This window comes from Melanotaenia boesemani, chromosome 16 (genome assembly GCF_017639745.1).
Source record: "Melanotaenia boesemani isolate fMelBoe1 chromosome 16, fMelBoe1.pri, whole genome shotgun sequence".
Classification (NCBI taxonomy): domain Eukaryota; kingdom Metazoa; phylum Chordata; class Actinopteri; order Atheriniformes; family Melanotaeniidae; genus Melanotaenia; species Melanotaenia boesemani.
The window spans coordinates 20,284,180-20,299,637 of NC_055697.1; the positions used below are offsets into that span (position 1 = coordinate 20,284,180).

The window sequence follows — 15,458 nt, forward strand, 5'->3', positions numbered from 1 at the left end:
ACACACAAGTGTAGGATTGTAAGTGTCTGTGCAAACATACATGCTTGTTGTCCTTTTGTACAAATGATCCGCTCTGATGTCGCAGGAAGAGACCTTCCCAGAATTGTTTTAGTAATTATGTTTATTAGGTTTTGTGCATGTGTCATGACCAACATGATTGCTTTGAAAACAAGCTTAGCCGTTGTGTGTGCCCCAAGATTAATAACATTGGGCTTAATGAAGTGGGAAATTAAAGTTCATCTTGCTACACGTTCATACTTATTAATACATGTTGTGCAGAAATTAATGAGCAATGCCTTGCCATCATCTGCGCTGGCAAACTTAAAAGCATTTCAACCATGACTCTACAAATATACTCAGAGCAATATAATAATATATCATCCTAGCACTTCACTAGTCGCCTAATTGTTAAAACGTGTGAAAATACTGAATATATAAACTCTCAGGGTGAGGTACAGTTGCTAATGATATCCTAAGCAGATGGTCTTGGTGAAATACGGAAGCTACCTTTGATCTTGCCTAATCTCTCTTGGATAATGACGCAAAGGCACAAGTTGGGAAATGTGGAAATGCGGGACTAATGTGCTCCTCAGCGTTAGAGAGTGGAGGATAAAGAGATGAGGGGAGGAAAGGAAGTGACAGGAATGAATCTGAGGGGAGTCTGAGGAGTGTCTAGTGGTGTAGCATTGTGGCATTGTGGGAAGTGACCGTGTTGTTGCTCTGCCGTCACCACGGCCGTGTCTCCTGGGAGTCTGGGCCACTGTTTGCTATTACCCCAACGCCAGGAGAAATATCACACATAGCAGGACTGGCGTGCTGGGGGCTGAAATGTCAGAGCAGGAGGGAGGTTTTCAAACTCTCCTCCATTAGAAGGACGTACAGCAGCAGGCTGACGGACATGGCAAACACTCACAGGCACTTACGCAAACAGGCACATTAAGGCATACATTCACGCACTTGTGCACTGTCAGATGGCTGGACTCACAATCATGCACTGGCACACACACACACACACGCACACACACACACATGCATACACACATGCATGCAATAAGTTACAATTTCAAAAATTTCATTATATTAATATAATGCTTTAGCCTACTAAACTAATCTGAGTTTTCTCTCTGTCTCTTTCTGTCCCTGCAGCCATGTCCGGCCTGGTTGTCCCCCCAATGTAAATGCACTTTTGTCATCTCAAGCACCAGTCGACACACTACCACTTCACAGGACACCCCCTCAGCACACTGCAAAAACGCTGGTGTATTGTATAGTCAACCGCTTGTTCTGTTTTTAAAGATGAAGGAAAAAAAGAAAAAGACTAATTATTTTTTTTTTCTTTTCAACGACTCTCACAACCTTCAGAAAAAAGGATTTCACAAAGAACAATATTTTTTTCTGTGGGATTTTTTTTTTCCTTTTTTTTCCACCACGTTTTTTCACACCAGAAGAGGACACAGAATGATGAAGGGTTTATTTTCTATACCTATCGGGTTGTGCTTCGGCCTCGGACAAGTCAAATCAACTACACATTCAATACTGGAAAGGACTCTGTGGACTCACCATCTGGTTGTAAAGTAAAAACACTGATGTACAGTACATTTGCCAATGAACTCGTTTTGCCTCAGAAATTGTTTTTTTTTTCTGTTTCAACTCTCTTTTAATAGATTCACAACAGTTGTGTGTCTTTATAATGTGACTTTTTTGTATTTTTATGTGTGAGAAAAATACACAGGGGCCAAGACAGTTTGAATTTCAACTGGAAAATATATAAGATATATAATGTAGAAAAACTGATCATAAAAGTACAACAAATACAAGTAAAATGGGGGTGGGACTGGGCGGGCAATGTTGTATCATGTTTCATTCCTGCATTTTAACTTAAATTTTGTAATTTATTGTAGCTAGAAATCATCTTCAAAAGTGAAAAAAATCTCTTTGATTCAACAAGCACACTGATGTGTACAAAACACTGCTCTGTTGATGAATATGATGTACTTCCACGTCTAGAGCTTCCTTTTAAGCAAGTGTGTTTTGCCATGTTTTTCAACTTTTTTGCTAGCACTGTATATTAATGCATTCCTAGGCTACTGTGAAGTCTGTTTCTTGTTGATGAGGAGCAGTCTCCCCCTTCTAGCTCCAACTCCCTTATGTGTTTTATATGTGGTTAAAAATTGTAGACTATTGTGATATTGCCAAACTTGTGCTAAATATTTATACATCTGTCTTTTTCATGTTCTTTTAGATCAACAAAAAAACATTTAAAAAACAATTAAAATCCATCGAGAATGTAGGAGAATAGTAGTTCATTGTCATATTTCTGTTCAAATACACACTTGCGCTCACTGAGGGAAATTTTGTAACATATCAACTATAAATAATGTATTTATCTCTGAAATTTTGTATATTGCTTTTCATTATGTATTAATCGTCATGCCCTTAATATAGTGATGCAGCACAGATAATTCAGCCAAGAACTGTTGCCTTCATTTGTTTTCTTTTTGTATTTGATGAAATGCAATGTGCATATATTTCATGTGTATCCTCAAAATTTGTGTTACTCCATCAAGACTCTCTGTCCATTTTTTAAAGGGGAAGTCAAACTTCATTGTTTATTTTTATATTGATTTTAAATTATCTATACAGACCATTTTGGAGAAAACTTTGTTGGTTGTATTGTCAAATAAATTGTTTGTGACCCATATGATAGTTGTTAAGATCCAATAGAGACTAATGTGCATGAGGGACAACCTTGGAGATAAAAAAGCACTCCATTCGTGGTTGTATTTTTTCTGTTTTGTAGAATGTATAGAGGTCATTTTTACTCACCACTTATGACTCTGCCACATAGCTTACATGTGTTTACAGGGAAGAAAATTTAAACATGTCAACATTTGGAATGGAAACAGAAATGAATAAGTGATGTTTTATTAAAATTTTCAGTAAAAACACACTAGCTCCTCAACTGTGGACTTTTTCAGTTTTAAGCACAGTTTGGCTGGCAGACAAACTGACAATCAGGAACAAGAAAAAGACAATAGACACGTCTGAGGACAAACCTGTGATTCGTCTGTAAGATGTAGTGTTTAGACATTGCTATGGAGATAAATGTTTGAAACCTGTGGAAAAGTGTAACATCTATAAAAGATGAAAACTGCTCTTTACGGGCGCTGCTGAGCGATGAAGGAGTAAGACGCGTCCTAGGATAGCTCCGTCAGCCTAATCCTGTAATAAGTATATTTTAGTGCCAATATTCGCGCAGTTTATGTGAAGTGGAAGAGTTTTGACTCTTTACAGCCTGAACATCAAGAATCAGCTCGCTATTTCACTATGAAGAGGACCAAATCTAAGAAAACAGAGACGGGAGAACTAGGCCCTAACCAAGCCCCGCGCTCACCCGAGAATGAAACACCCAGTGAACAATGCGGTGAGGATGAAGACCCACCTAATCGTACCCTCCTAGCAGCTATATCAAGCCTCAAAAGTGAATTAACCCTGGAAATAGCTCAAGTCAGAAATGACATTTGTGCCACTGTGGACAACAGTATCAAGCAGGTATACGATGACTTGAAGGGAGAAATAGCCACGACCAGACAGGGCTTGCAAACGGCTATTGCTAACCTCGAAACAACAACGTCATCGCTGGATAACACTGTCAAAGAAATTGAGAAGGCGACCTCCTCTCACTCGGACAGTATTTGTACGTTACAGCAACAAGTGGCAAACCTTAACTCTGAGGTTGTTAAACTTAATCAAAAATGTGAAGACTTAGAAGGGAGGTCACGCAGACATAACATCAGGATCATCGGCGTCCCAGAGGGAGTAGAAGGACCACATCCGAGGGATTTTATTGCTACTATGCTAAAAGACGTCCTCTCCCTAAACGAGGCACCGCTAATCGACAGGGCACACAGGACCCTGCGACAACGATCGTCCCCTTCTGAGCCCCCACGACCGCTCATTTTGAGGCTACACTATTATCACACCCTTGAAGACATCTTACGTAAAGCGGCTTCAATGAAAGATCTCCAATACCAAGGCAAAACTATACGGATCTTCCCAGATTACCCACCAACAATAGCAAAGCGAAGAGCGCTATTCAACAAAGCTAGAGAGATGCTACGTAACCAACCCGGTGTCAAGTACGGCTTACTTTATCCAGCGCGGCTTCTGGTGACACACAACGGTACCCAGGCATCATTCACAGATCCCAAAAAAGCCGAAGAACATGCGAAACGTATTTCTACAATGATACAAGAGGCAGATGGTGCACACTAGTTGAACTATGACTGCTTTTAACATACTGCACCGAGAAGCCATAACTACAAAGGGACGCAATCGCATCACACTGTACGGTGAGCCCGCACTCAAACGACACATCCAATGACTTTACTCCAGGTGCTAAAACGGAAAATCCTCACACATTGTAGTAACAGCAGGCTATTAGCTTGAATAGTAATCAATCTAGTTTTATTTCTGGATATAATGCGTTGAGTTTTTTGCTCACATGGTAATTGCATATCACGTTTGATACAGCAAATGTACACTCTTGTTTTACTCAACAATAATATTATTTCTACATACCTTTGCATTAAGGCTCTCCGTGAAAGTGAACCTTATACTTTGTTCTCTTTAATACCATACGAGGCACAAGTACTATTTGATTTGAATGATTATTGCTTGATATAAATGGCTTACTGAGCTATCCCCAAAGTGAGTAACAGTCTTAGAGAAGTTAGGTTACTCAGATAGGGAAGTGACTTTATTTTCATTTTTATTTTTCTTCCCACTAAACTACACCGCGGCTACAGTACGTTTAGCCAGAGGTATTTTGGGTTAATGTACTCTGTTTTATTTGTTCGGTCGCTATTTTTGGTTTTGTTTTTTTTTTCTGCAGAGACCATTTTACTGTATAAATGTATGCAAAAACAGAGAGGATTATTTGTATGATCAGGAGGAACTATACATTGAAAACATAATTTTATGGGAACTAATACAATTCATCCAAAGTGTTTAACATGACAGACAATCAAAATGTTAAAGGAGGACTGACATTTACCAGCTGGAACATACGAGGCAGTAACAATCCTGTTAAACGAGGTAATGTACTGAATTATTTAAAATCCTCACACTCAGACATAATTTTTTTACAAGAAACCCATCTCAAAAACAACTGTCACGGTAGATTGAAAGCTAAATGGGTGAAAGATGTATACCACTCAACTTTCTCAGCAAAAGCAAGAGGGACAGCTATTCTAATAAGAAAAGGTGTACCCTTTATTCATAATACTACATTAGCCGATAAAGATGGACGATACGTCATTGTCACAGGAGAGATATACAACACATCCCTAACCTTAGTTAATTTATACGCACCTAACACGGACAATCCTACATTCTTTAAGAAGGTTTTTGCCTTAATCCCAGACTTGTCTCAGACAAAATTAATAATAGGTGGAGATTTTAATACACTATTAGACCCTTACTTAGATAGATCATCAAATAAAAAAATTCCAAGAAACAATTCAAGTTTATTCCTAAATACATTTCTTAAGAACATGAATATCATAGATTTGTGGCGTTCTGCTAACCCATCAGGTAGAGACTATTCATTTTATTCATCAGTACATAATTCTTATAGTAGGATTGACTATTTTCTTATTGACGCACGTTTGATACCCTTTACCACTGACGCAAAATACCATACTACAGCGACATCGGACCATAGCCCTCTGACGTTTACATTGTTTCTGGAGGTTATGGAACCTACCTGTAAATCATGGAGATTAAACCCTCAATTACTGACCGAAAAAGAATTCTGTGACTATTTGAAATCCCAAATAAAGCTATACTTTGACATAAACGACACCTCAGACACTACTCCGGGTATCCTATGGGAAGCTTTTAAAGCTTATCTGAGGGGATGTATAATTTCATTTGAGTCTGCAAGAAAGAAAAAGAATACAGCTCAAATCAAAGAGTTAGAAAAACATATTCAACAGTTAGATCGTGAAAACTCGCTTACTCCATCTCCTGATTTATATAGGAAGATTACAAACTTAAAATATCAACTTAACCAAATACTCTCAAAGAACATTACCACAGCTTTCTTATTCACCAAACAAAAGTACTTTGAATTTGGAGAAAAACCACATAAATTACTGGCACATCAACTTAGGAAAATGGAGGCAGACCAGACAATACATAAGATTAGGGACGACAAGGGACATGTGCTGATTAAACCAAAGGAAATTAACGATAGGTTTTTACAGTTTTATACTGAATTATATACTTCTAAATGCAATATTGATTCCTCAGTTATGGATAATTTTTTAGATGAATGCAGATTACCCAAACTATCAGAAGATGACCTTAATACTCTTAACTCTGATATTCACTCCTCTGAAATCCAGAAAGCTATTACGTCTCTCAAAAGCGGGAAAGCACCAGGCCCCGATGGCCTCCCAAGTGAATTATATAAAAAATTCAATGACATGCTCACGCCGTTTCTTCATAGAATGTACACGCAGGCCCAACTAGATAATATATTACCACCAACGCTGACTGAAGCAACGATTACAGTGATCCACAAAAAAGGAAAAGATGTACTACATGTGGGATCATACCGGCCGATTTCTCTTTTAAATATTGACGGTAAAATATATGCAAAAATCCTTGCTAATAGATTGAACCCTTTAATGAGCTCAATGATACATAGCGACCAAACTGGTTTTATACCAGGCAGAAGTTCAGCCTCTAATCTGCGTCGTCTCTTTAACATATTATACACAAAGAGGACAACTCATGATGATCTGGCAATCTTGACGCTCGATGCAGAAAAAGCATTCGATCAGATAGAGTGGGAATACCTGTTTGAGGTGCTTATGCGATTCAATCTTGGAATTAGATTTGTTAACTGGATAAGACTCCTTTACACAAATCCTACAGCACAGGTACGAACAAACCAAAGTCTCTCTACCTCCTTTAGACTTTTTAGAGGAACACGCCAAGGATGCCCTCTGTCCGCGCTGATATTTGCTCTTGCCATCGAGCCGCTCGCTCAGAATATCCGTTCAGACTCCCAGATACATGGTTATCAGACCAAATCTACTTTGAGTAAAATTTCTTTATATGCAGATGATATACTCTTATACATAACAAAACCAAAGCACTCCATCCCAATTATCCTAAATAAAATAAACGTATTTGGTACATTTTCAGGCTATCGTATTAACTGGACCAAAAGTGTATTAATGCCTGTTCATTCGGCTCCACAGACAACTTTTATGCACTTCCCCTTTAAGATCTCATCGGACAAATTTACATACTTAGGAATAGAAATTACAAAACAATTCTCCTCCCTCGTACAAGCTAACTTTCAACCCTTACTAGACCAATTTAAAACGAAAGTTCAATTCTGGAATACTTTACCAATCTCGTTACTTGGGAGAGTAAATGCAGTTAAAATGATTTTTCTACCTCAGATACTGTATTTATTTCAAAATATACCTGTTTTCTTAACAAAATCATTTTTTAAAAAGATAGACTCCATTATGTTACCTTTCCTATGGAATTACAAAACTCCTAGAATAGGCAAAAAACACTTGCATAAACCCAAAACTAGCGGTGGCCTATCCTTACCCAACTTCATTATGTATTACTGGGCATGCGCCTTTAAATCCCTCAACTTTTATAATAAGATTCTCGATTCCACTCCCACATGGTTACTCATAGAACAAGAAGACTGTCACCCATACTCCCCTGCTGCCATTGTATTGTCGCCAATCCCGCTTAATAAATCCTTATATGGATACAATCCCATCATATACAACTTGATTCGCATTTGGAAACAAGTGAAATCCCATTTTGCATTTAAGTCAATATCTATCTCTTTACCTATTATAAAGAACCCCTCCTTTACTCCATCTACTTTGGATTTTATGTTTTCTGACTGGGATAGAAAAGGGATTCATTGTATCCGGGACCTATACATACAGGGCACATTCGCCTCTTTCATACAACTACAAAGGAAGTTTAATCTCCCTGGCAATAATTTTTTTAGATACTTACAGGTCAGGGATTATGTACGTAAACACCCGATGAATTTTGAAACAGAACCTCAGTGTACAATTGAAGAATGTCTGAATGTATCCCCACACGAAAACAAATTTATCTCTCGCATATATAACGCACTGTTATTAGCTGCCTCTCCTCCCACTAACAAATACAAGGAAGGTTGGGAGAAAGACATGGGCATTCTTATTCCTGTTAACATATGGGAGGACTCACTAGAATATATCCACACCTGTTCAAACAATGCTAGACACTGTCTGATACAGTTTAAAATCATACACCGACTTCATTACTCAAAAGCAAAAATGCATACTATTTTTCCGAATGTCTCCCCGACTTGCGATAAATGTCAGTCCTCTGATGCAACACTCCTCCACGGTTTTGTCTCATGTCCTAAAGTTGCTACTTACTGGTATGATGTATTCAATACAATGTCAAAGATCCTAGATATTACATTACTGCCAGATCCTCTGCTGATTATCCTTGGTACGTCTGAGTTATTTAAGGAATTAACAACAACTCAACAACAGTTCCTTTCTTACTGCATTATTACTGCAAAAAAACTCATTTTACTGACATGGAAAGGACCAGCAGTACCTAACTCTTGTGCATGGCTGCGAGACCTGACCAACACTTTGCATTTGGAAAAAATAAGGTACATATTGAAGGATAAGTTATCATTATTTCAGAAAATATGGCAACCCTTCATTTCATTTCTACAAAAATAAATCTGTATTTAAAATCCCATGATGGTATCTCCTCCGAATGTTAAATTTAAATGTACTTTCTGTACTTGTGTATCTCTCTGCTATTTGTTACACGTTCAAGATTTGTTTAAGTTTTTTTTTTTTTTTTTTTTTTTTTTTTTTTTTTTTTTTTTTTTTTTTTTTTTTTTTTTGTTTTTTTTTTTGCCGTTGTTGTTGTTTTGTGTTTTATATTTCTAAAAGAGCACCATTTATGCGTGTAAAATGTATACGTTATGTTATGCTCAATAAAAACTATCTTGACTAAAACTGCTCTTTACTCATATTCTTTCAGCAAAGAACTCTGACATTGTGACACATTCCTACTGGTCTTTGTATGAGCACATCCTGCATCTGTGGTGCTTCAAAGGTTCATTGTAGTCATTCATAAACGGTGCAAGCTTTTTTATTCAAAGCACCCCAAATGGGGCTCATTCAAATCCCTCATTTCATTGCATTAAGCCACCTAGTTAATAAAGAATCAATACATTGAAAGAGCAAGGTTATCCTTTGTCTATAAGGGCTGGTATCGTTTTGAACCTCTTATAGTTTCAGTGCTGAAAGGGGGGCCACTGTGAAATCTATACTCATCAAGTGGGTCAAACAGAAGGATAAAAGTGTTTGAGGGAAGAACAGTGGTTCTCCTTAAAAACAACTGAGCATCTTATCAGGCATCCTGAGTGGTCGCGGAGCACGGGTCACAAAATGTCAATTTCTCATCAAGGCAACATTGTCCGAGGCAACCTCTGCCTTTAATGCACAATTAAATGACAGCAACCTGAGTGGCAATCAGCATATCACAGCTTATTATGTCAGCCGGCATGCACAAATCGCACGCCGCAAGAGATAGTCCAGGAGCTGCTGATAGCGCAAAGGACAGATACACTGAAAAGAGCGATTTAATTTTCAGCTGCCTTGTGCTTCAAATCATTCCCTTGATAATCCAGTGCGTCTGATAACAATGGGCACACATCTGCTTCCTGACGTTGCATTATCTGTTTTGGATACACAAGTTTAGATCTATCGCCTCGCCTGCTGCTGTCTTTATTACTTAGAGGACAATGTTGCACAAACTGTATGTTTATCAATAAAGAAAAAAAAAGAACAAATAAATCAACTGAGCAAAAACAGTCACAGGAAAAATTCTGAGAGTAAAAACTGAATTGAAAAAAAAAAAAAAGAAAAAAAAAAGTGTGCTCAGTTGTGCGTTTTAAAAGCTCTGATGCCCGGCAGGCAGACGCGAGGTACAGTACATAGTCTCAGCAGGTTATTCTGTACCCAACAAACAGCCACTAGCTCTGCCACACCATTCAATCATCGTGAGAGCCTCTTTTATTGGAGAACTCTAATGGCCACCCTCCACCATGATCTTAATGTGTGCATTAAATATTTATAAATCCTGGGTCAATAATGCCCCATAACCAGAGCCTGACAGACCCCCACCGTACCATGTGGCTGCCTCGCTCTCAAACACAGGCAAGGGTCAGCGGGTCACACAATCAAAAGAAAGCAAGGCTCACCACATCCATATGTTGCCACTCTTATCAAGACTTTCCTCAGTACTGGTTATCTGTCAAAGGAAAGAAATATTGAAAGCAATATCGATCTTAACTAGCCTTGTGCTGCCGAGGGCCACTCTTCAAACATCTGCTCATGCATTGTTATATTTCAAAAAATAATAAAAGGCTGAGCCATAATATTGAACATCTCTGTGTGATGCAGGCAATCTGATCTAGATTAATAACTGCACTATTAAGACGCATCACTGAAAGTTTTTAAAGTTCTAAATATTTCTTAATCAGTGTTGGGTTAATTGCACAGCCTGGCATCTATATGGGTGACTCAGTTCTTCCTTTTTTTTTTTTTGACGCGACCACATCCATGCTGCTCTCCTGTGCTGTTCAGGTGAAAGATTGTGCTCCGGTGATAGTGCACACAAAAGAGCGACCGGACAATGAGCCAGTCAATGGAGAGCTCCAGTTGAAAGAGCCACAATGACCGTGCATGCTGGGAATTGGGCTGGATGATATAAAGGAATGAAACCTTCATTGAGGCCATGGAGGACAAGCATTCAGAAAAGAGGTTTTGTTTGCTCTTTATCAATCTGCCGTTTCCCATGAGAAAAAACAATTCGAACTGACCTTAAAAAGAGAATATTACCTTACGCATCTTCTCCCTATGTAAGTCTCATTTAGAGGCAAATGCATTCACTTTTAACTTCATTATTGCATGTACCGTATCAAGACACGCAATAAAACTAAGAGGTGGACAACAGTTTATCTTTAGCGCTCAATGGCCAGCGCTGAGAAGTACTTTTTCAGGATTTGCTGTTGGACAGGCAGGATTTGTGTAACTGCTGAGTACAGGAAAAAAGTAGCTGTGACTCTCCTGAAGTTTATCCTGCTTCTGTAACTCATAAAAACTGCACAAATACAGATCATAACTTTGACATGAAGCAAAATAAAGAGTCTGTCATTTTTGTTGAACAATTTAGCATTTGATTCAAAGCTGGTAATCTGACCCTTTTTGTTTTTTGAACAATGCCACATTTGCACAGCCTCCTGTCTGTGAATCTGTTCATCAGATAAAACACAGCTCCCCTGCTACTTTACACTGGGAATCAGAATCCAGATCCTTGCAAAGATTTCCACTTCACTCACTACAGTCAAGAAGGATGAGCAAAGCATCCCAGTGCTTCAGGATCCATTAAACTTGTATTTGGGTGTCATTTGATACTTCATCAATGTTTCAGTGCATTCCAAACCCTCAAAATGCAAGATTTAGCCCAAGTAAAATATTTTGTTTCTATATGAACTTCACTTAGCCTAAAATTTACAGTGTGGGGACTGCAGTAATAAAATAATATCACTAGAACTGTATTTTCTACCACAGTCTCTGCCACATAGAGCTCCTTTCATAGTTCTCCTCTGTAGTGCTTTGTCCAGTAGTTCTGGATATGATATCATCTATTAATAATGTATTGGCAATGGATTACATAAAAAGGGAGCAGAAATAACATCCAATATTCATGCCCCTTGAGCTTGACTGTGTCCAATCCGTTTGGCCCATAAAACCTTAGCCCCATTTCCATATCCGCTGTGGGTCACAACAGGTCTGCCGCACAAAGGCTCACAGAACAGCTCCACTCAGGAAAAGGGCAGTAAAAATCGGGTGGATTTCTGAGCCCTTATGAAACAGTCTCTCTTTGGGGGGAAAAAAAAGAAAAAAAAGTGAAAAAGCCCTTTTCCGATTTCAGCACCTGTGAAAAACCTGGTACTGTATTTCCCTCTTTAATTGTGCCACTTGAGAAATTGACGTGCCTCTGAAACATGGCATGAATCTCACAGTTATTGCAGTCCCCTTGGCAGGGAATGTTGATACAACATCTGCATGCTATAGAAAGTAATGGAAGTAGCAGAGGTGGCAGCTGCAACTCTACAGGAAGTGTGCCATTTTCAGGCAGCGCTGCTGTGAGAACCACTAACTGCCAGCCTGGTCTTGCAGGCAGCTCTGATTGCCAGGACACTATGACAAACACGCAGGGGCTGGGAGTGTTGCATCCTGGGGGATGACAGCTTCTGTTTGATTGTCAATAAGGCTCATTAGCAGAAAAAATGGAGAACGCAAAAAGAGATTAAATGGCTTGCGACAGGGTCCCCCTTATGTTTCATTACAGTGGATTTATCAGCCTTTATTTTATCAAATCCAAAAAAAAAGGAAAGAAAAATTGCTGCTGCTCAAATAAAGATTAACCTCCATAGATACAAATTTTGCACATTACAGAAATTGTTTGAGTTATTTCAAGAAAGCAGAACATCACTCACACCTTTTATAAATGTCCTTCCTCCCGCTCTGACCGATCTTAAGAACAGTGGCGGATGTTTTCCTCCATCTTAGGGAGGAATGGCCAACAAAGCAGCGTGTAAGGGCCTTTCCCTGAAGAGTCCTTGTCACGCTGCGCCAAACCTCTGTGATTATCGTTGTTTTTGCAGAGAGTGTCCACGCCTGCCAATACCGCTGTTCCATAAATGAATTTGGCCCCTCGTCAACGAATTACCTAACACGCAGAACTGTGTATGTGTCACATCCAATTCCAACTCACCGGCTTTGGTGGTGTGTGTCAGCTGGAGGACTTAATCATCAATCGTCAATCATAATAAGCGAAGCACATTGATAGGGGCGCCTTTTTTTTTTTTTTTTTCCTTCTTCTCCTACACAGTTAAATAAAGTGTAAAGGGAGAAGTTAAAGCTGACCTTGTTAAATTGGGACCACAATTTATATTCCTAATTTAGTGTATGGATTAATTAGTCTTGGCAAGTGTGTGTATCAGTTTCCATGTGGCAGAGCTTTGGAGTTATACCCACTTGATCAAATCCTTGCTCACTTTCATAAGGAAACTCTGGAAGGATATCTATCAGTTGTATCTCGATGTTTCAGCTCAGAACCAGCTTTGCATATTTTTAGCAGCACATTTTTAATTAATTCCTAATTGGACAGTTTATAAAAAAGGACTTTTCAAGCATTAGGCGCTAATCAATAATCCCCATCTCACATCATACAAAATTAATCACTATGACCTGCTATCAGGCCTTACACATACACGTTACATGCTAACTGGCAAAGCATGCATTTTGCAAAAGGCTGGAGGAATCTGGCTCATATTTTCGCTCACTCTGATCCAGTGCACTCCTCTCTCCCGTCATATAGATCGGAGTCTGCAGGGGCCAGAGGCGCTGACAGAGCCCAGATGCTCCCAGTCTGTCTGGGGGACTGGGGAGACTGGTGCCATGGGGTCCTGGAGCCTCTGAAGTGCCGCCCCTCCATCAACATGACCAAGGCTAGACCTGCACTTTCTCCAGGCTGAGACACTCTCCTTACCATGCTGACAACCGCTCTGCACAGTCACAGATTGATACATGCAGGGATACACACTCACAGGCAGCCGTTCTCACGTAACGTATGGCCGTTCATCAGCCGTTCTTAATTAGAGACCTCCAGACCAACTTTTGAGTTCATGGGGGTTACAATGCCAAGCTGATGCAAGGTTACCAACACACACACACATACACACAAAAACACAGTTGCACGCTGATGCCTCTCAGAGGTTTCCTCATTTAATCCTGCTCTATCTCATCATCACCGTTTTCAACTTGCTCATGTCGACGGGAGTCTCTCTGTTCTAAAGAAACAAACATTAAAAAAGGGGGCCCCATACGAATCCTCTGTCCTCCTGCTTTCTCTCTCAAAACACAAAGATCATTACAAGAGCATCAAAGTATGCCATGTTTGAAACGATAGTTCTCTTTGTAGTTGTGGCAAAGCATGGAGTGTGTTGGTATTAGATGCTGCTGTGGCAGCTGTCGTGGCTGGCTGCATGGTGCCTTGGTGTCAGGGCCTCCGAGGCCAGCCTGTCCCGGCAGACAGAGAGGGAGGAAACCTGATACCACTGCCAAGCTGCAGTCTAATGTCTGTATATCCAGCTATCTATCCCTGTGCCTATCTGTTTGACTGACTGTTGGACATGGCCTATCTGCATGCTGGATACTCCTCTGATTCCCCAGCAGCTCTGCACTGCTTGCAATTGTATTAATATGTTCCAAAAAGTTTTACTTTTATTTATTTTAAGCACACATACACTTCTCCATAAGAAGAAAAAAAAAAAAAGAAGCTATTTATGAATCACTGGTGTGGCTGCAGGATTAACTTCTGCAGCAGTGTGCGACTTGTACCAAAGGGTGCAGGTTGTGATAACAGTAGAATTATGAGGCGACATGTATGAAGAGAAGGAGATGGAAGCGCAGTGTGTTTGTGTTTGATGTGGGGGCAGAAAATTGTTCCATAACGAGTAGCGGTGCCAGGATATGAGATGGGAAGTAGGGAGTTAGAGACAGGACATAAGTTATGAGAAAGAAACTAATGTTAGGAATTGCAGAGGCTGTTGTTGTTGTGGCTGTATAAGCTAAAATGTATCTTACCACTATCGGCCATGATTAATACAGCCCGGCCAGGTCAAAACCCTGCAACGCTATGGATGCCACCAACCAAAGCCCCTCTTTTTCTGGGGCTCAAATAAGTGTGTGTCGTGTGTGAGAGAGAGAGACCGTGTGTGTGTGAGGGGGTTAATAAATGTTGAATCAAACGCCGCACGAGACACTCACACTCCTTAAGGGTTGCCCATTAGCGGTGTGTGGGTGCATGGGGAGTTTATCAGTGTCTGGGTGATTTATGAAGTCAGACTCAATATCATCCACTTCACCCACACACATATGGACATACACATGTGCGCACACCAACATGCGTGGCCACGTGCTCATGCACTCACATGCATGCGCATGTACTTCTGCAGTTTCTCTGTAAAATGGAGGGAGATATTAGGCCAAAATTAAAGGTTTCACAGAGATTAACAGTGCGTATGACGAGATCCTCTTTTTATCTAATTCTTTTTTATCTCTGAGCCAGCATGATATAAAGGTGGTTTGTGTAGTGAAAATACAACAACAAAATAATGCAGACATGATGATAACAATTCTCCTAATGGTGATAATTACCAAACCATTGCAATAATAGGGGGAAAAAAAAGGAGAAATTAGTAACTTTTTTCTTTCTTCTTTTTTATGAGACTCTTTGGGAACCTGCACAAATTA

The 15,458-nt window shown here is 39.6% G+C and overlaps 1 protein-coding gene across 8 annotated transcripts in view; it reads left to right on the forward strand.

Annotated features, from left to right (window-relative positions):
* The window catches only part of LOC121655420 (transcription factor COE3), a 66,875-nt gene extending 63,925 nt beyond the window's left edge, over positions 1-2,950 (forward strand). For all 8 annotated transcript variants that reach the window (XM_042010032.1, XM_042010033.1, XM_042010036.1 and 5 more), the window contains exon 16: positions 1,147-2,950. In XM_042010032.1, the coding sequence (XP_041865966.1) occupies positions 1,147-1,178 (32 nt within the window). In that variant the 3' untranslated portion in view covers positions 1,179-2,950. The remainder of the gene's footprint in view (positions 1-1,146) is intronic.
* The last annotated feature ends 12,508 nt before the right edge of the window (positions 2,951-15,458 follow it).